At 38.6% G+C, this 23,204-nt stretch overlaps 1 protein-coding gene across 1 annotated transcript; it reads right to left on the reverse strand.

Annotated features, from left to right (window-relative positions):
* Positions 1–21,496: 21,496 nt before the first annotated feature.
* On the reverse strand, positions 21,497–22,180 carry LOC147615754 (uncharacterized). Its single transcript, XM_086777897.1, has one exon. The coding sequence runs from the start codon at positions 22,178–22,180 to the stop codon at positions 21,497–21,499; it is 684 nt and encodes a 227-aa protein (XP_086634023.1).
* Positions 22,181–23,204: the final 1,024 nt, after the last annotated feature.

A 23,204-nucleotide genomic window follows, 5' to 3' on the forward strand; every position in this document is an offset into this window, starting at 1 on the left:
TATATGGTCATAAGTTTTTACACTCACTTAAACTGCAGCCAGCTAGGCACTTTAGGCTCATAAGAGGCCTAATGCTATTACAATCACTAATCTCATAATATATCCATGAAGTACATCACTTCGGAGTTCGTCCTAACTTGCTACCATATGCCCTTAAAGCGAAAATCGCCATAAGTATTCCGTCATACCATTACGGGCGCCTGTCCAAGTTGTAGATTTGGACACCATTGCTTCATATCTTGAAGGTACGACCTTTTGGTGTGTCTACCTTGACTCCTTCATGTAAGATAATGCTAGTATGTTATGTGCACATTATATGTGCATATACTAGGAAACTAACCCACCCTAGGCATGTGAGGATGATTTTTTTTTGCGAGCATTATATGTTATGTGCACATTATATGTGCATATACTAGGAGACTAACCCACCCTAGGCATGTGAGGATGATTTTTTTTTTTGCGAGCATTTCCTTGCAAACTTTTTTGGTATCTAAGAGGATTTTGCGAGCTTTTTCCACAATCTGACATAATTTTCCCATGACTTACACAATCTACATTCTTATACATGCAATTTATTTGAATGTTCTCAATGTTTATGAATAAAAATAGATTGATAGAAAATTAACATGCTAAAAGTAGAAAGGCACATGTATTACAGTTTAGCATGTAAATTCTTCTAGGAAGTGTTGTTGCCTCTACATACATCGACACACAAAAGACCCATACTGTGAAAGTCAAAAGTCAAAAGGCCCATGTACAGTGAAAGTAAAAAAGGCCCATAGATACATAGCCATAATCAAATGTGAAAAGGTCCACAATAATTTCCAAGAGATCTAACACCAATACCTTAGGCAAGAGTTCTAGTATGACTTAAAGCAGCATATAGATCTTTACTAGAAAGGACTAGTTAATGCATGAACATGTTCTCATTCTGATGCAGACCAAAAGCACGCAAAAACACATAATAGATGTGCTTGCAAGCAAGATATGACTTGTTCCCTTGCTTCCTCTTTTGGAAGTCAGGGCAAGTGCATCTTGGTTCAGTAGTTACATGCACATCATATGTTGTCTCTGAGATACTAGTCATCATCATGTGAAAGACTGAATGTTGTTGTGGGATAATGGTATCCTCTTCAATAATAACCTCCATTGAAAGAGCACTAGAAATCCTCTCCCATGCCTCTTTTGAGATCACATGTCCTCATTTGGGCCTTCGCACATTACTTGCACCTCCATGTTTTTGGACTTCTTCCTGATGTGTGCCTACTGTGTTCCTTGCTCCATGTTTTTGGACTTCTTCCTCATCTGTGCCTACTGCATTCCCTGCTCCATGTTTTTGGACTTTCTCATGTGTGCATACTGCATTCCCTGATCTTTTTAGACAAAACCCAACTACTTCTAGCATGTTAGCTTCAGCTTTAGTGATTTTTGTCCCAATGTCCATGCCACTGGGTAGGTCATTAAGGTTTATGAATGATGTTGTTGTCTGGGTGCCATGTGTGGGTGATATCATCATTACAGAGCCACATTAGTTGTGCCTTGGCACTGGCATGTCCAGGATGTTTTCTCTCAAAAAAAAACATGGAGCAACTACTCCATTTGATGAGTTTTGGATGTAACAGTTGCACTTTGTCTTATCTATTGTCTAGCCAAGATATTTTAACTTTGAATTTAAAGGGGTTCTACAAATAGCCCAAAAGGTATGATTCACATGTTGCTCAGTGGGATAGAAAATTGTGTTGTGGCTGGTTCTTAAAGATATGTAGAGGCACACATATTTCCTTCTTGTTGCTTTTGCCATCTTTAGAGGGTTCTTTGCTTATGTTTGCATCTGGAGTAAAGAAGTGTAGAGTCTTGCATCCTCTTTGCATCCTGTATCTATTTTCCACAACATATCTTGGCCGGTGTGAATCAAACTCCTCCACATCAATCACACTCCTTTGGAACGCCGCTTGCATTGCACCGTTTCTTTATCTCCGTGTAGGGGTTGCTCTTTTTCATACATTGGTTGTGAGACCCCCGTCCCCTCCATGGTGCCCCCTCCGAGGGCTCTGCGAGACGGAAGCAGCGTCAGCCTCTCACACGGGGCAGGGATCCACACTCAAGGCCTCGCCCACGGATGTCCAGGCAGCAAGAGACTAGTCCGGCGGTTCCTCCAAAACCAAACCCAGAAGAACTTCCCTCGCCCGGAAGGCACGGGCGATTCCTCCAGAGAAAATCTTTGAACGGGAGAATTAATCTAACGGGTCAAAGTCTTAACTATTCAAACTGAACCGACCGAATCTGAAGTTACATGGTCAGATCAAAGAAGAGACTTGCACTTGTCCATAGAATCACCGCTTTTTTCCTCTTCTAACGAGGCACAACCGCCCGCCCGCTGATTCCCTCCCATAGAACAAGGGTCTTCTGAGGACTTAATCTAACTAACATAACTAATTGTAACTTATTGGTATCGCAGGAATTCCCTGATCCAGCCTACCCCAACTGGCCCATGGGTAGTAGCCAACCACCTGACCACTGTATTGGTGGGATTCCTTTATAAGGATTTGGTTATGTTTTTCACGGGTACCAAGGAAAAGAGTTCCCAGGCCTCCTAGCCGGCGTTTCATGCAAAATTTAAGGTAGGCATACCACGTACACACCCAATATGAAATTGCCATTATAACAGAATCGGCTGTCTTTAAACAATCCTTTAATGAAAATCAGAATATTAATTCATCATCCTCCAAAATTCCAAGTCCATTGTATTATAAAATATGTCGTCTGGACTCTCCGTTGAAGACCAACTGGCCAACCAACGAGATTCAATATCAAAATTTGATTCACAAAAGTCATTCTTTTTAGTCCATTCGAATCTTCTCCTCGACGCACGCATGGGTGTCCTAGCAACCGCGAGCCTATGCATCACTTGGTCAGAACCCTCTAGGATCCTACTTAGGTGTCCTAGCACTTCACTGAGGGAGACCACTTCGTTGGTCCTCGCCCATCGTACCGGAAGCGCACCATTTTAACCGTCCGAGGCTGGTCAAGACCTCGACAGGCTTTGCCGCGCGACGTCCCTCGACGACTCCTCCCCAGCTCTTGCAACGAGCCTCTTCTTAGATTAAACACATACCAAATGCTTCCTCCACCATTCTGGTGTAAAATATTCCTTTAAAAGAAAACAGAGGTTCTATGTAAGTAAAATTCCCAGTTTAAGATTGGTTCCACAAAACCCTTTTTTCCTTAATCCCCAATTTCATAATGAGAATCCTTGATCTCTCATCAGGGTAATCTACCCATCATTTGAGTGACTGTCCAATTAGATTCTTGGTGATTTCGATCAAGGGAAAACTAGTTAATTCAACGGTAGTCTATTCTTTGTATTAATAACTGGAATCGGTCACTCACGAGGTTTTTTGCTTGATTCAGAGAAGGACAAGTAGGTTTAATGACCGTCCCTCTCGTGGTCTAACCAAAATCATTCGGTTTAATTCTAACAAGGATTTTCTTCAGATAAATATCTACTGAACTTCTAATCGTAAGGAAATTCCAACTTTGTGAATTTCATTCCTTCTTAACCATAGCAGATTAAGAAATGGTTTTATTAAGAGAATATTGGATTTTAATGGAAATACTCTTCTTCCATTTAATCTAATTTTGGGTAAATACCAATTTGGTGATTTAACCACATAAAATATCTAAAGATATTCTTTCTACCACTTAATTTCTCAACCTTGATTCCCTAGGTGGAATTATGGTGAAAATTTCTCTTTTGTCACCAAAAATTAATTCAAATCTTTCTCTATTTAAATATCATAAAATTCTTCTTTTAACTAAATACAATTATCCATTTTTTTGAATAAGCTTAAAATTTCTCTTTTCCTCATTTAATGATTGGATTCCAATTGTCATGGAAATTCCTCTTTTATCATAAAATGAATTTATCTAAAATTCTTCTTTAAATTAAATAAAAATATGCATTATTCCAACTATACTAAGAATTCCACTTTCACCATTTAAATGATTGAATTCCAATTATGATGGGAATTCCTCTTTATCATTTAAGTTTTCTCATGCATAAAAATAAATTTAACTAAAATTTCTCTTAAAATTAAATAAAAATATCCATTAATTTAAATATGACAAGAGTTTCACTTTTACCATTTAAATGATTAAATTCCAAATATGATGGGAATTCCTCTTTCATCATTTAAATTTATTCATGCATAAAATAATTTATCCAAAATTTCTCTTTAATTTTAAATAAAAATATTCATTATTTTAATATACCAAATTTTCTCTTTTCCCATTGAAATACATGGATCTCCATTATCATGGGAATTCTTCTTTTTGCATAAAAATAAAATTACTAAAAATTCCTCTTTTTCTCTAATTAATTATTTAAGTATAAACATTAAAAATTAGTTTTCCATGAATGTAATGAAAATTAGTTTTCCATGAATGTAATGAAAATTATTCTTTTAGCATAGGGTGACTAATCCTTGAATATAGTAGGAAGTCCTCTTTTCACATTATGCATAAAAATGATTTATGTTTTAATTTTCCAAAAATTTTACCATAGCTCCGCTGCTATTACTGGATAATTTTTAATATTTTTTAAAAGAATAAGACTTAGTAATAGGATTATGATAGAGTAACTATCAATTGGACCTAAATCTAATTTATGGAATTAATCATAGTTTTGCCATAATTTTATTAGTATAAAAGCAAAAAAAGAGCCATTTTCTAACCTTTAGCTTAACTAGCATAGAGTTTGATCTTTGAATTGAGAATTTATCAATGAGAAGCATCATTTGAATAAGAATTGGTCATAGGAATGACCATTCTTTTGGGGAGAAAGAGATATACATAAAAAGCATCCTAATTAAGCATAAATGTAAACTTTTTGTGATTAATCATTAGAATTCTTTAGAAAGCTTAATTTGCATTGAAAAACCATTCATTTGAAACTTCTCAAGCTTGAGAGGGGTTGAGAAGTGAAAACATTGAGAATATTAGAGAAAAAAAACCATGAAATTACATCTTACCTCTTGATTTGCTTGCTTCTCTATCTTAGAAGAAGCCCCCAACCAATCAATTGGTTAGCGTGTTGAGAGGAAAGCTCCAAGGATGGTTGAAGAGAAAGAGAAGCTCCAATCTCTCCAAAATGTAGAGGATTTTTAAGGGATAATAGAAAATATGCTTATTTTATTGTAATACTGGCATGGTCTAGTTCTCACAGATGAGAATACAAAAGAATGAGGGTCCATTTATAGGTGAGGGATGCCACTAACTGAGTCCAACTAAGTTCTCGAATTTTCCAGGTTGAGTTTGGCTGAATTTGGACAAGATTTGGACCAGTTTAGCTCCCATTTTGATCTAGTTTGATTCAGGAGAGAGAAGAGATAAAAATATCTTAATATTTTTGAATTAAAAACTCATCCACATGTGTGAAATAGGCTCCTACCTCAAAGTCTCCGCCCTCCTTACCAAGGTGTCAAAAATGTATCATTATTCCAAAATGTCTCATTTTTTTAGTAATATCTCATAGTTTTTAACTAATAAACCTTGTACTCAGTCAACTCTTCATCTTATGTGAGCATTTACTCATTTTTGGGTATTTTCTTTTATTCATTGGATTTATCTCATCCCAACACTTGGATTAATCTTATTGGCACATAGGAATCTTAATTGGACCATAATCCAAAAATTTCAGAAAATCTTGACCCTTAGGCTAAGGTCTTTTAAATCATTTTTAATTGATTCCTAATACACCTTGGAGAATTTATTTTGAACTTTTGTTTCAGGAAAATATATTTTTTATATTAGGAGAATTTGTTTATCCAAAAATATCTCAATATTGAAATATCTCTCTCTAGAATTTTAAATTATCTCTCTCTAGAATTTTTCATCTCTCTAGACAAAACAAGGAAAAATAATATTTTCTTGTATTCAGAAATAGGGAATGATTACAGGGGATTGAAGTAAAGCTTATTCATTATTTAGGCTGAGGAGGAATCTTACATCCTCTCCCACTTGAAAAACACGAGATGTCCTCATCTCGCAAAGTGGGGGTAATCTTTTGCCAACTCTTCTTCTTTCTCCCAGGTGGCATCTTCTAGAGAGAAGAACTTCCACTTTACTAAAAATTCTCTGAGGACTCTGATCCTGAGAATCTTCTCTCGAACGTCAAGGATTTCCCCTTAGGTTGGAGTACCATCTAGCCTTGAGTGGGAGAGATCAATTGTTCCTCATCATCAAGCACATGACTTGGACTGGGTACATATTTATTAAGCAAATTGACATGGAATACATTATGTACCTTGAGATGGGGAGGCAGAAGAAGTTTATAGGCTAGATCGCCCACTTTCTTTATAACAACATACGGTCCACAATATCTAGGAGAGATCTTCTTGTACTTTCCTAAGGATAAGGAACTTCTTTTTGGTCGTACTCGAATGAAGACCATATCTGATTCTTCAAACTCTCTCTCTGATCTCTTTTTATCTACATACTGCTTTTGCCTATCTTGGGCTGCCTTTATATCTTTATGGATTGATTGTATTTGTTGGTCCATGTCATCAAGCATTTGTCTAGATGTCTCGACTCTGAACAATGGATCGGACCAAGTCAACGGTGTAAGGCAATCTTGTCCATACAAAGCTTTGAAAGGACTCATCTCAATGCTTCGATGAGAAGAAGCATTGTAAGCAAATTCGACCAGATGCAAATGGCTTAACCACTTCTTGGGTTCCCTCCGCAGCATGACCGAAGGATATCTTCTATTACCTGATTCACTCTTTCAGTCTGGCCATCTGTTTCGGGGTGATAGGCTCTGCTGAGATCCAAGAAAGTTCCTATTGCTTGGAAGAATGCAGTCCAGAATTTTGATGTGAATTTGGGATCTCTGTCACTTACTCATGCAATCTGAAGATCTCGTTAAGGAAAACTCTGGCAACGTCCACTACAGTGTATGTTTCTTTTACATGAATGATCGGGTGGGCAACTTTGGTTAGCCTGTCAACTACCACAAAAAATGGAGTTGTAACCTGATTGCACTGAAGGTAATCCAGTGACGAAATCCATACTGATACATTCCCACTTCATCTGAGGAATGTCTAAAGGCTGCAGTTTACCTAGCATCTTGACTCTCTTTGCCTTGACTCTCTGACACATTAAGCATTTTTGCACATGATCAAGTACATACTTTTTTAGTCCTGGCCAGAAGAAGCTTTTCTTCACAGACATATAGGTTTTTATAAACCCTGGATGTCTAGCTATCAGGATATCATGGGCTTCTCTCAAAATTCTTTCCTTTATTCCCTCATCATTTTGGGAATACATAGCCGATTATTATAATACATACATCCTTCATCCAATTTGTACCTAAGAATTCGACTCATTTCTTGAGGAGTCTTGCTTTCCTACATCAAAAGGGTAGTAATAGTAAGGGGCAAAGAATTTGTCCTACATGATTTTCTCCTTTGCTTCACTGATCAATGGATTTGACACCACTGTAATTGCAAACAAGGAGGCTTCTGTGCTGAGCACATCTGCCACCACATTTTCTTTCCCCGTCCAATACAAAATTTCAAAATTGAATTTTTGTAGGATCTACATCCATCTCCTTTGACGCATGTTGAGATCCCTTTGGGTGAAGATCCACTTCAGACTTTGATGATCTGTCATCAAAGTGAACCTTTGTCCCAAAAGATAATGTCTCCACAACTTCAGAGCATAAACTACTGAGAATAACTCCAAGTCATGGATGACATAATTTCTCTCATGTGTTCTGAGTTTTCTAGATTCATAGGCCACTGCATGACCTTCCTGCAAAAGAGCACCGCGCCTAAGGCAAGCCCACTGGCATCAGTAACTACCTCAAAGGGTTTGGTAAAATCTGGTAACTTAAGGACAGGGTTGGTTACTAAGGGTGTCTTCAATTTATCAAAGGCACTATGACACATTGCAGTCCACTGAAAAGGTGTACTCTTCTTGAAAAGGTTAGTTAAAGGGGATGCTATCTGAGCATACCTAGGTATAAAGATCCTATACCATCCGGTTAATCTTAGGAATCCTCTGACTTCCTTTACCGTCTTAGGTTCTGGCCATTCTACGACTGCTTGGATCTTTGCGGGGTCAGGAGAAATCCCATCCTTTAACACTATGAATCCCAAGTATTCCACCTGGTCAACAGAGAAAGAACTCTTGTTCTTCTTTGCAAAGAGTCGGTGTTTCCTTAGGATTTCCAGGACCTTGCGCACACGATCTTCATGATCTGCACAGCATTCTTTGAGTATACCAAGATATCATCAAAAAAGACAATAACAAAATCATCCAAGTATTCTCTGAGAATATCCTACATAAGATGATTAAGTGTTGCCGAGGTATTAGTCAATCAAAACGGCATGACTGTGAACTCATAATGCCCATAGCGAGTATTGAATGCTGTCTTCAGGATGTCCTATTCCTTGATTCTGATCTGGTAGTACCCGGATTTGAGATCTATCTTTGTGAACGTTTGGGTCCTACTTAACCGATCCAGAAGTTCATCAATCCTAGGAATAGGATACTTATTTTTAATTGTTAATTGATTCAATCCTCTGTAGTCAATACAAAGTCTTAACGTTCCATCTTTCTTCTTTTGAAAGAGAACGGGCGCACCCCAAGGTGAGACACTGGGTCTGACGAATCCCTGCTCTAACAGTTGTCTTAACTGTTCCTTAAGTTCTATGGCTTTAGGGACTCGCATTTTGTATGCACGCTGGGCCACTAGCTAAGCTCGGGGGGTTAACTCGATTTCATGATCTACTTTGCGAGATAGAGGTATCTCAGTCAGCTCTTTAGGGAACACATCTGCATACTCACTTAACCACGCTGATTCTTTAGCCTTGCATTTTATGTCTACTAGATTCATCTTAACGACATAAACAGCTTGCCTCTTTTTGAGCCCTTTTAACAATTTAGAAGCCTTGACTAATTGCAGCACTGGGGATCCAAAAATTCCAGTTTCTTGAACTTTATTCTTGTGAAGTTCAAGGAAAGAGATGGTTCCTTTGTGACAATGAATATCAGCTTGATTCTTATGGAGCCAATCCATTCCAAGGATTCCATCATAAACTCCCAAGGGTAGGACTCTGAACTGGCACTCTGTTACGTTCCCATCTAGACAAATTGAAAAAGGTTTGTCTTAAGGTGTGTGAAAAGAATATTTCCACTGGACCATTCCACTTGCATAGGTTTCCCTAATTTTTGATTTAGGACTAGCTTACACAGACATCCTGGGGAAATAAAAGAATGAGTACTGCCTGAATCAATCAAAAGCTTGAATTGCTTACCCTGGTACTCTGCTAGAGTCTACTGCAGTCTGAGGTGGAACTCTCTCTCTTTGGTTGCTCCAATTATGGGAGGGAGTTCAGAGACTGCTTTGTGTGGAGGCTGCAGGCTGAGCTAGCACTCTTCTGGGGTTGCCCTGATTTTAGCGCGGGGGACCCTGATTGGATTGATACAAAGGAGTCTGTCTCTGAATTCTTGGACCGTGGCTTCCTTGGCCCACACAAGATGGGCAATCCTTGAGCTGGTGCCCAAAACCCTGACATCCGAAGCACCTATTCTCACTTCGAAGCTCTTCTCTTTGCATTCTTGAGAGAGCCAGAGTTCCTGAGAAAGTACTTCGAGGGACAGGTCCTCCTTCATTCCTGAAGCTTCCTGTCTCCAGATTCTGGTTGGGACCTTGGTGTCTATTTGAAGGTGGAAAGTTGGAAGAGAGAGAGTGAATTATTTGTGTGTGTGTGTGTGTGTGTGTGTGTGTGTAGAGAGAGAGAGAGAGAGAGAGAGGTGTCTAGCCACCTTGAAGGGGATAATGGCACCACTGACATTTTTCCTTACATTCAAGGAAGAATGGCAGCCACTGCCATTCTTCCTTACATTCAAGGGAGAATGGAAGTGGTGCCATTCTTAAGAACTCCCATAACCTTGAAGGGGAGAATGGCACCACTATCATTCTCAAGGAAGAATGGGGGTGGTGCCATTCTTAAGGCCTCCCATCACCTTGAAGGGGAGAATGGAACCACTACCATTCTCCATTACATTCAAGGAAGAATGGCAGTGCTGTCATTCTCAAGGAAATCCTGTAGTGAAGGTATGGAAAAGCACGGGCTATCCAGTACGTAGAAGCCCCCCCTCCACTATTGGAGCTGTCTAATTTGGATAATTTTTATGAATTGGTGAGCTCCCATGCTCAGCATGATGGCAGCTGTGCTGCCACGTCCTGGATGACCTAGAAGTAAGCTGCCCAAAAAGCACTCAGTAGTGCACAATGGCATCAAACAACCAGCTTATGGAAGAGAAAGAAATCGTGGAAGAACTGCAGCAGAAGAGTCACACGGCTTGGCATTGGTAAGCCAATGAGACTAGGTGAAGTAGGGTTTATTATTTATTAGCAAGTATGGGAAGCTTGGATTGACATTGATTCAGTGGGTGGTTTATTGTAAACAAGGACCCTAGAGGAGAAAGGGAAGGGCAAAGGCTGACTTGTAGACATTCATGTTGGGTGCAGGCAATGGGACAACTTTTAGACATTGATTCATTGCTTTATTGTAAACAAGGACCCTAGAGGAGGAAGGGAAGGGCAGAGGCTGACTTGTAGACATTCATGTTGGGTGCAGGCAATGGGACAACTTTTGGGTATAGTGGAAGCGTACGGGATACTACTCAAAAAAGTACTTCATTTCCAAATAAAGTATATGTATATAGAATATACAGACTTGTATGAGACACACAATACATTTTGAACAATTTTGTATTGCTGGAGTGGAGATCAAAGTAGCAACACCAAACCAATCTACCCCATAGAGGCCTTTGGCATCCCGATACACATGCGTGACTTGAGTCTTGGTCGACGAACTCTAACAAAAGTGAGGTTATGACAATAATAACCCAGGTTTCACTTATATAGTGTCCACTGCCACCTATAACTAACCATCATGTTATAAATAGCTAGTACACATGGATTTATTAATAATAACCTGAGCTGTCCATATTAGCTTGCTTTCTCCTAATCCAAGGTCTCCTCTAACACTATCAGATTAGGCCACTAATCTCGAGCATTAGCACTAGGTACACATGGATTTCCAATCTTGATTTTTCAAGTCATTTCCCTAAATATCATCTTCACAAATCTTAAGGATTTGGCCTCTTGAATTAAGCATGTCAATCCCTACTTTTCATGTTCTTGATCTTGATTATCTAAGGTTTTGACCAATCATTGATCCTAATCCTACTTGTTTAGAAAGTCACTTCTTTCTCTCTCTCTAGAATTCCCTTTTCTCTCTCTAGAAACCTTCTTCTAGATTTTTTCTCTCCCTAAAATTCTTTGGTTGCACTTGCACTGATTCTAAAAATAATTCTAACTGTTAATCCTTATAATTTTAAATTAAACTCCATCTTAATGTTAATTTCTCTCTCTATAACCCTTTTTTTACTCTCTCTTTAGGCCGAGGTCTAACTTTAATTCCATAAATAAATTCTAACTCTTCTAATTACCTCCCATCACTCATAATTTACCCTAAGGGTTAATCTAAACTTGGACTCATCTCAATTTAGGGCCTTAAGACCAATTTCCTCTCTCTAGAAATTGATATATTCTAAGCTTATCCCCCATGGCATTGTCTACACCACCTCAAAGAGCTTGGTTCAAGATACGAAGATTTTGCACACGGATGGTAGAGCTCTAGGACACTCTTGCCTTTAGATTTGCAGTAGATGTAGACTTGGGGCTTAGAGAGATAGTTCGCTCCTTACAACCAGAACATGGTGCCATTCTCAAGGCATCCCATCACCTTCATTGAAGGGGAGAATGGCACCACTGCCATTCTCCCTTACATTCAAGGAAGAATGGTAGTGGTTCCATTCTCAAGGCCTCTCATCACCTTTATTGAAGGGGAGAATGGCACCACTGCCATTCTCCCTTGCATTCAAGGAAGAATGGTAGTGGTGTCATTCTCAAGGCATCTCATCACCTTCATTGAAGGGGGGAATGGCACCACTACCATTCTCCCTTGCATTTGAGGAATAATGGAAGTGTTGCCCCATCATCAAGGTCTCCCATCACCTTCATTGAAGAGGGGAATGGCACCATTGTCATTCTCCCTTGCATTCGAGGAAGAATGACAGTGGTGCCATTCTCAAGGCCTCCCATCACCTTCATTGAAGGGGGGAAGCACCATTGTCATTCTCCTTTACATTCGAGGAAGAATGGTGGTAGTGCCATTCTCAAGGTCTCCCATCACCTTGATTAAAGGGAAAAATGGCACCACTTCCATTCTCCTTTACATTCGAGGAAGAATAACAGTGGTGCCATTCTCAAGGCCTCCCATCACCTTGATTGAAGGGGAGAATGGCACCACTTCCATTCTCCCTTATATTCCAGAAAGAATGGCGGTTGTGCCATTCTCAAGGCCTCCCATAACCTTGAATGAAGGGGAGAATGCCACCATTGCCATTCTCCACTACATTCGAACAAGAATGGCAGTGGTGCCATTCTCCCACAAGCTTGATCTATGAAAAGAAGAATGGCACCACTGCCATTCTCCCTCAAATTTAATAGGGAGAATGGGAGTTTTGCCATTCTCCCTAATACATTGAAATGAAAGCAAGGGAGAATGCCAGTGCCTTTCCAGGGAGCAAAAAGAATAACACCACTACCATTCTCCCCTCTCATTAGTCTTTCTACTCTGGTTGAATGGCACTACTACCATTCCCCTTGCTTACATTGTTTGGAGGGCAGAATAGCAAAGTGCCATTTTCCTCATAATCAAATTCATGTATCTGAGGGGTGCCATTCTTAAGGGCTCCCATCACATTCATGAATGAATGACAATGGTGCATTTCTCCCACCAACTTGATCTATGCAAAGTAGAATGGCACCACTGCCATTCTCCCTTACATTCCAAGAAAAATGGTAGTGGTGCCATTCTTATATCATCCCATCACCTTTACGGAGTAAATGGCACCACTACCATTCTCCATTACATTCAAGGAAGAATGGCACCATTGCTGTTCTTATGTTAAAATGCAAGCAAGAGTAGGCTATGGTGGATCAAATGCACGAATCAACATCATTATCATGTGATTAAGATGATAATTAAAACAAGATTAGTGAGCAATTAACCTAATAGGAGGATTTAACTATGCCTCCTCTTTAAAGCCACTATTCTATTATTTAACTATGCCTCCTCTTTGAAGGCCTCTTCACTAAGTGAGAAGCCCTTAGATCCTTATTTAACTATGCCTCCTCTTCAAAGCCTTCACTAAGTGTTAAGCCATCATTCTCCCTTAGGAGTCCTTGAAACCTAGAATTAATCTACCTTAGGTTGGCGCCTAGTATGGACGTACCATACTTCCTTCCTTAAGCACCATTGATGTTCTCAATAATGAACTTGGGGTACTGGGGGCCTTCAAATTCAAAATTGATTCCCACACAGCATCCCTCTGGGATCTTCCTTTCCACTTAATCAAGTACTCATCATATGAACTCGGTCTTGAATCTTTAGTATGCTTATCAGGAACCATCTTTGGTTCCTTAAAAATATATTCAGCTTTCTCTTCTCATAAACAATTGTGTCTTCTTTCCATTTGGCCATAAGGTTCATTTCCATCTAGCCACTTTCCCATGGTGGCATTGAGAGGGGGTGTTGAAATATATGATGAACAAGGTTAAGGATGAGAGGAAGAGGTAATGAAGGTGTTAACACACTCAAATAAAGTGGGCATGTGGGTGGAAAAGGGATCTAGGGTTATCCCAACCCTATCCCTTGGTAAATCCTATATAAAGGGCAAGAGACCCTACTTTTTGTAATAAGAACAAGAACAACTTGGAGGAGAAGGGTAATCCAACTTTAGAGTAGCCAATTCATCTGCCTTTTGATTATCCTTCCTTTGAATATACACAAATTTTCAAAACTCAAAAACTCCATTGCTCTTTTATATAAATCTTATAGATTAAGATTCCTTGCTTTGTATTTTCTTTTCATTTGCCTAATGACTAGTTGAGAATCCCCTTTAACCTCTACCTCTTTCACCCCCTACTTTAGGCAATCTTCTAATCCAAAAATCAAGGCATTGTACTCAGTCACATTATCTGATATAGCTTTTGGAAATTCCCTACCCTTGGCCCATACCACTTTTCGTTTTGGATCAAATAAGACTATCCCCCCAGCCCCACATTGCTTATAAGGACTAAAAGCTCCATCAAAATGCAAAGTAAAAGCGGTTGGTGGAGTCTCCAAATCATCACATACTTCTTCCTTTGTCCTAGTTCCTTCTTCTTCTTCTTTCCCTACCTATAAGAAAATCTACAAGAGAGGCTCTAGTGGTACTTTCTGTAATAAAAGTGAAAGAGAATTCTTGAAACTCACAAAGCCACTTTGCAAACTTTCCTACACGATTGGGTTTACGAATGAGAAATTGTAAAGAAAGCTGAGATGTAAGGAAGAAAAAAGGGTGAAGTAACAAGTATGACCTGAACTTCTTCACCTGCAAGAAAATAGAAGCCTCTGAGTTCTTATTCTCAACAAGAGGAACAGAAGGAGCGGAGAAAAATTGGGCAAAGACCAAAGACAAACCTCCTTTCTCTATTTCACGTATTTATGCATAAAAATCAATTTTAGTGGGAATAACACTTTTATAAAAATCCTTTTATGCATAAAAATCAACTTTAGTGGGAATAACACTTTTATAAAAATCCTTTTATGCATAAAAATCAACTTTAATGAGAATAACACTTTTGAGATAAAAATAAATCCTTTATGCATCTTTCTATGCATAAAATCAATTGTAATGAGAATAACACTTTTGAAATAAAAATATATCCTTTATGCATCTTTCTATGCATAAAATCAATTGTGATGAGAATAACACTTTTGAAATAAAAATAAATCCTTTAAGCATCTTTCTATGCATAAAATTAAATTTAATGAGAATAACACTTTTGAAATAAAAATAAATCCTTTATGCATTTTTCTATGCATAAAATCAATTTTAATGAGAATAACACTTTTGAAATAAAAATAAATCTTTTATGTATCTTTCTATGCATATAATTAAATTCAATGAAAACAACACTTTTATAATAAAAATTTCCATTATGCATCTTTCTATGCATAGAAATTAAATTCAATGAAAGCAACACTTTTATAATAAAAATTTCCATTATGCATCTTTCTATGCATAGAAATTAAATTCAATGAAAACAACACTTTTATAATAAAAATTTCCATTATGCATCTCTCTATGCATAGAAATTAAATTCAATGAAAACAACACTTTTATAATAAAAATTTCCATTATGCATCTCTCTCTGCATAGAAATTAAATTCAATGAAAACAACACTTTTATAATAAAAATTTCCATTATGCATCTTTCTATGCATAGAAATTAATTTTAATAATTAATATCAGTGATATCCATGCATATTCATAGGTGAATATGTACATGGAGTAAATTAGAATATTTCTTTTAGAATGCACAAACGGTGGGAATTACTATTTTGGAATAATATAAAAATAAACTTTCTTTTCCATAAAATTCTAGAAAATTTTGCCATAACCTCCTTTGTATGGCTGACCATTTCTCATTTTTAATATTCTATTTTCTATTTAAATTAACCCCAATTAGATGTAAAGGACTCTAATCTACACAATTTTTAATTTCCAAGAGAGTAAACAATAAGAAAAGTTCAATTAATCTTTTTGTTAAACATTCTAGGATAAAGAAAGGCTGAATTGTAGAGAAGAGAAGGTGGAGGCCTTTTCATCAAGGCATAGCATTAGAATTTGCTTTAATCAACTATAAAACAAGAAAATCAAGAAAACCATAGATTTGAATTTAAAAAGTAAGAAAAATTTAGCTTACATGGAGTTGTAAGCTTTCCTTTAGCTTGAGAGATTGAGGGTTCTACTCTTGTTTGAGCAAGAGTGGCCACCAATTAATTTGGAGAGGATTAAGCCAAAAACAATTGAATTATCAAGAAAATTCAATGTAAATGGCTCTGGGTAGGAGTATAGTAACAGTGCATAAACACAATTAACCTTTTACAAAGGGGGAGGCTTCTATTTATAGAAAAAAGTGAGCCTCTAACCAAGCAAACTGATTCTAGAATTTTCCAGATCAATTTGGTCAATTTTTGACCATTTTTGGGTCAGTTTAGCTTACTTTTTGATCTAGTTGAAACAGGAGAGAGGAGAGATGAAAATATCTCATTATTTTTTAGTTTAAAACTCCTCCACACATGTGAAATAGGTGCCTCCTTCATGAGGGGAGATCCCCACACTGAGGTGTCAAAAATGCATCATTTCTTCTAAATATCTCTTCTTTTTTAACTAATAAACCTTGTCCTTACTCAACTCTTCATCTTATGTGAGCATTTACTCATTGTTGGGGGATTTTCTTTTATCCTTCAATTTATCTCCTCCCTACATTTGGATTAATCTTATTGGTCCATAGGAACCTTAATTGGACCATAATCTAAAAATTTCTAAAAATTTGGACCCTTAGGCTATGGTCCTTTATACCTATTTTTAATTAATTCCAATTGCACATTGGAAAGTTATTTTTGAATTTCTGTTTCAGGGGAAACCATTTTAGACACTAGGAGGATTTTTATATCCAAAAATATCTCAATTTTGAATCACCTCTCTCTAGACATTTTCTCTCTCTAGGCCAAAATAGGGTAAAACAGGATCTTTCTTTTATTTCAGAGAGAGGGGAATGATTATAAGATTAGAAGGGGAGGTTCTTACACCTGCACACCTCAAAAGCTGGAGGGCAGAATCTTACATCCTACCCCACTCAAAAAACGCGAGATGTCCTCATCTCGTAAAATTAGAGGACAACTCTTTCCCTTAAGATCCAACTGATTTTGGGGTTCCTTATAGTCTGGTGAATCCAACAGAATCCTGGGATAAAAGATCCCTTATATAGAACTCACCATCATATAATAATTCACTCAGATCATATCATTCAAATCCTTATCATCACAATAATGGTCCATTAGACCGAAATTTCCATCTGAACAATCCTCCATGGGAATTTTCAATTATACAGATTTTTAATTTGACATCCCTTAACTTGATCCACTGGGTCAAGTGTTAACAGTATCAATATGTCAGCACAATCCACTAATCTCATGGTGATTTGCTGAAGTCATTAACGTCATTCAGGTTTACGAACATCATCACAGGGACTCGCCCCATTCATCCTCATTGTGGTTTTGCTCAACTTATTACATTTCAACCAAAATTCAGGAATCATCATTTTTCAATTAGAATCCAAATCAACTTATCAGTTCTCAATGAGAATTTAAAAATCATATCAACCACATTCGAATTCAACATCTGGATAGCATTAATGCTTATAATTTCAAGGTCTTAGATTTACTCGTATATACTGCCAGTAAAGAGCTGCAGTTATACCCTCGGTATATACGGGTAGTCATGGTCCTTGGAATTTTAAGGTAAATATCATCATGTCTAGGCCTCAAGAAAGTCAGGGATTCCATGCAATTGCGGTACTTCCATCTGAAGACCCAATTACTAATTTATGAATTTTAGTGTGAATATCAATTTGTATGAATTTCATCACACATTTCTAACTTTTTACTGCTACTTCATAAATTTTTGACATTTTTGGTTTCTCGGTTGATCCACATTAGCCAAATTTGCTCTGATACCAGTTGAGAGATCCCTCTCCCCATCGCGCAATGAATTTAGGGGTGCTAGCAGCGAAAGTAGCACTTCTTGGCACAGGCCAGGGTCCCTCACTCGGGTCCTCATCCACAGATATCGGAACAAGAGACTAATCCATCGGTTCTTCCAAAACCGGAACCCGGAAAAACTTCCCTCGCCCGAAAAGCACAGGCGATTCCTCTAGGATATTTTTACTCTAACGTAGTCAAGAGCCTTAATTGACTAAACTCATTTGATCGAACCCGTAAGTATCATAGTTAGATCAAGGAAAAGACTTGCACTTGGATCTGTTGAAGGCATAGTTCTCTTAGGTTGAATGTTGCTTAGTCAGATATTTTGTAGTAAGTCGGATATGTGCTAAGTCGGATATGTAGTAAGTCGGATATGTACTAAGTCGGAATTGTAAGGTGGTAGGAATGTCTGATGAATGTCTTGGGATCTTGGAAGTTAACAATGTCTTGGGATCTTGGAAGTTAACAAGGTCTTGGGAATCTTGAATGTTTTGGGGGAAAGACTAACGTTTTGGGCAAGGTAGAAAAGAAGGGAAGTAATGTATTGTGGAAGAGAATGAAGCAGATTTCAGGGTATTTTATGTCTTGTGTGACCTTGCTCTGTCGGGTTTCTGTCTGCGCATTAAGTTTCTGCTGTGTTTGAATTTCTGTTTTTGCCTAATCAACATGTTTCTTGTGGAGAAATTGTGTCTTCTTGTTGTATTTGTGTTTGTGTTGCTGCTACATCCATACTTTGTAATGAAACCGGCTCCTTGAACTGCTCAGCAACCTGTATCTGCTCTGCACCATGCGTCTCTACATCAGGCACTTGATCTCTGCAACTATCTCAACTGATTCTGCCAGCAAACCTGCAACTTGTGTCTTGAAACTCTGGTTCTTCTCCAGGTCCTGCACTTTCTGCACACTGAAGGTGCTCTCCATAAAGTAATCATCACTCTTAGTGGGCATGCAGTCCCCAACTTAAAAACTCTGAGCCAGTAAAGTCTGACTAAGCATCTTCCAACACAACACAATTTAGTCAAACAAACCCTGACAAAAGCTTCAGCAAATTTCAAGCTCTGCAACAACTGATCAAAACACCCTGTGCCAACAATTAAGCTTCTTTCCATCATCTCAAAACCTATGTTCTGGCTTAAGAACATCCATCTCTGTGCTGTGTTTACTTCTGGTGAGTCGGATCTGACTTCCTCAACATGTACCAAAGCTGAAACTGACCAATCAAGATGTGGTGGTTTCCCTTGAAACTTCTTCAGCCTAAAACCATTGATTGGCTTCTCTACCCTTGTTCCAAAGACATCTGCCACAATAAAGGTTCCTTGACCCAAATCCTCCACAATCTGATAAGGTCCTTTATATCTAAGTGTCAACTTCCCTGGATGAGGTCCCAATCGAGAGTTGTACACCATCACCCAGTCACCAACCTGAAACACTTTAAATTTGACATTCATACTCACCCATGCATGTCGTCTCTTCTGGATCACCTCAGTGATATATGAACTGACCAACCTGTCTTCTTCCAAGTGCATCAGATATTTACTCCGGTGCTGAATTGACAATTTAGGAGACATCTTCTCAGCTGTGATTCTAAGACTTGGCACCACAAACTCCATAGGCACCACAGCTTCTAATCCATACAACAATCTAAATGGTGTCATCCCTGTTACCTTAAAGGCTGTTCTAAAAGACCATAATGCTGAGTCCAATTTGTCATCCCAATCCTTATGATTGTCTACCACTATCTTCTTCAAAATTCCAACCAATGTTTTGTTAGTACTTTTAGCCTGCCCATTAGCCTGAGGATGGTAAGTTGTAAACTTTTTGTGCATAATCATATGGGTTTTAGTCAATTCATCTATCACCTCATTTAAGAAATGAGATCCCCTATCACTCACAAGCTCCACAGGACACCCAAACCTGGTCATTATGTTGTGATACAAGAACCTTGCAACACTTGAAGCTTTATTATCCTTCAAAGCTACAGCCTCTACCCATTTAGTATAATAGTCTATTGCAACCAAAATATACCTGCATCTTTTCCTTGTTGTAGGCTTAACAGGTCCCACAAAATCCATCCCCCACTTTTGGAAAGGCTCTAGTGGCACAATAGGATGATCTGACATTCTATCCTTATTATCTGGCTGACCAGTCTTTTGACATATGACACACCTCTTAGCATACTCATGTGCATCCTTCAAAACTGTGGGCCACCACAATCCAGCCTAGAGAATTTTCTTTCCTGTTATATCTCCTGAGAAATGTCCACCTACTGCACCAGAATGTGCTTCTTGAATAATAGCATTCTGTTCAAAATCTGGAACACAACTTCTGATGACTTGATCAATGCACTTCCTATATAATGCCCCTGCAATCACCAAAAAAGGTCTACTCTTCAAAGCAAACTTCCTCCTCTAAACTCACCTGGGATAGTGCCTTGAGTCAAAAACGTCAATAATTGGTCATACCAAGAATCCGACATAGTAGCCTGAACTTCAAATAATGAAGCATCTGGTAGATCGTCATTCACTCCCACTGGTTCTTCACCTGTCTCTAACCTACTCAAGTAATCAGCAATGGCATGTTCTTTTCCTGGAGTATGAACAATAACAAAATCAAACTCCTATAATAACAACATCCACCTAGCCAACCTTCCTGTGAGCAATGGCTTCTTGATTAGGTACAACAAAGCTTGGTGGTCAACATGGAAAATTACCCTATTTTCCAATAGGGTAAATTTGTTCAAAGCATATACCATGCCCAATGCTTCTCTTTCAGTGACACCATAATTCCTCTCAGCTGATGTGAGTACTCTGCTTGCATAATACACTGGCCTAAACCAACCTTTAACTTTTTCCTGCATCAACACTGCTCCTATGGCCACATCAGACGCATCCACAAAGACATGAAAAGGCAAAGACCAATCCGGAGACTATAGAACTGGTGCAACAGAGATCATCTTCTTTAAAAGTTGGATGATCTTTCCTGAGGATCAGCCCAAACAAAAGCCACTTCTTTCTAAGTTAAGTGTGTTAGTGGTAAACACACATTAGCTAAATATCTGAGATACCTTGAATGCCACTTAATTTGACCCACATATCTCATCAACTCTTTAACATTGACTGGAGCCTTTGCAGATTGGATGGCTTCAATCTTCTTTACATCAATGGCAATCCCTTCACTTGAAACCACATTACCAAGTAGTACCCCACTTCTAAGAGCTATGACACTCTTGTAAGGATTTAGTGCCATTCTGAACTGTCTACATCTCTCCAAACATAACTTTAGATGCAGCAAATGCAAGTCTTTCTTGCCAAAAACCGAAAAATCATCCACAAAAACCCTCATAAAATCTTGAAAATATGGCTCAAATACCTTATGTGCCACAAAATTGAATGATGGTGGTCCATTCTTCAAGCCAAAACTCATTACTGTATACAAAAAGGAACCCCACTCAGTAATGAAGGCTGCTTTGTATTGATTCTCCTCAGCAACTTTAATCTAATTATATCCAGAAAACCCATCCAGAAAGCTATACATTTCATGACCTGCAACTGCATCCAAAACGGCATTGGAAAAGGATCAGTAATAGTTGCTGCATTAAGCTTTCTATAGTCCACACATACTCTCAGCTTCCCATTCTTCTTAGGTACCACAATAATTGGAGACAACCATGACACCTCATTCACTGGCTTGATGAAGCCTACTGCCAACAACTTATCTATCTCCTCCTTAACTTGCTTTGCAAAACTAGGGTTCATTCTTTACCTTTGCTGCGCAATCGGAACTGCATCTTCTTGCAAGTTAATATGATGTTGATGTAATGGAGGGTCTATACCTTTCACCTGAGAATACTCCCAAGCAAATACATCCATGTATTCTTGCAACAACTGTAACAACTCCTTCAAAAACTCTCCTTCAGCATGGACACTCACCTTTACCATTTTTGGGTCAGCCTCTGTACCCAAATTAATCTCTTTCAATTCATCCTCCTTAACCCTACTAGAAGTGCCAAACTTCTTGTTATAGATTCTTTCAGCCATAATTCTTGCATCCTTCTCCTCCTGCTCAATCTCTTCCTTGGTAGAAGATTCTGCTATGTGTTCCAGTAGCTGCCTCAATTCTGTTCCCTGAATCTCTTGTCCAGGTACTACATCTAACCTTTCCTGAACCTGTTCTTCATCCGGCTGTAATATATGTTCCACATCCACCTCAAACACTGGAACAACTGTTGGATTTGCCTTTAGAAACTCCTCTTCCTCATCATCTTCAACTTCTTCTGCCAAATTGATAGTTTGTGCAAACAATGGTTTCTCCTTGAGTGGAATATTCTTCCTCCCCTGCATAGGTATAGTCACTTTCTTCTTCCCTTTTCTCAGAACAACCACATTCTCTTCCCAATCTTGTCTGACTTTGGCCATTCTGAGCCAAGATCTTCCCAACAGCATTGCATAAGAGTGCATAAGAGGATGCTGAATCTGACATTTGAATGACCACAAAATTGACCAAGAAGGTCATAGCTGCTTGAGAATTCCTAACGGTTGTACTCTTGTTTGATCTGCCATCTTCACCTGAAAAGGTGCTCGAGCCAACTTTTCCAAGCCCATTTGTGTATAAACAACTTCAGATAAAATGTTTACTCCGGATCCTCCATCCAACAATACATCTTCAAAAATCCTGCCCTCAAACTGAACTTTAATTACAGGCACAACAAAATCAACATCTGCTGGATCAATGTTGTTTATTGCCGGGGACCCTATTTGATGAACCAATAATTGATCATCTTGATCCTGAAGTTTCCTCAACAACCTCACCTTAAAAGCTGGCACCAAGCATAATAACTGATCCAATGACAATTGTAAGGGAGAGTTGATGAGTACCTCAAACCAATCTTTGTCCTGATTCACCTCAAGTTTGATGTTGTCCTTTTGTTGCTGTTGGTCGGACTGACTTTCCGACTCCAATGCAGGCACAGCCTGCTTCCTCTGCACCTTTTGAATCTGCTTCTGTACCTCATCCCTAATTCCTTTCTGCTCCTTCCAATCTATTGGTCCCTTTGCTTTGGATCTAGTGATAGCCATGACTTGCATGCATTCATTACAATCACAAACCCACTCTTCCTTATCTTCTTGCTTTGTGCTACTCCTGAGTTGGTTGACTAACACCATCATCCTCCTTCTAATCTGAGAGATCAACCAAAAGTACATTAGCTTGAGCTGGTTGCTGATTCTGTTGCTGTTGCTGTTGTTGTTGCTGTCCTCCTTGCTGGTTACCCTGATTATACCTTAGCACAGGCATTCCCCGTTCTTCTCTATGCCTAACCCACAATGCACACTTTAGGCCTACCCAATGATCTGGTGCACCACAGTACACACAAGGCATAGCACCTGGTGGTCCTCTATCATTATTCTCCTGCTCCCTCCATGGTGGTCTTGGAGGTCTAGGCCTCTGAAATGGTGGTCTGCCCCTAAA

This window comes from Cibotium barometz, chromosome 39 (genome assembly GCF_041138505.1).
Source record: "Cibotium barometz isolate CiBa-2024 chromosome 39, ASM4113850v1, whole genome shotgun sequence".
Lineage (NCBI taxonomy): Eukaryota > Viridiplantae > Streptophyta > Polypodiopsida > Cyatheales > Cibotiaceae > Cibotium > Cibotium barometz.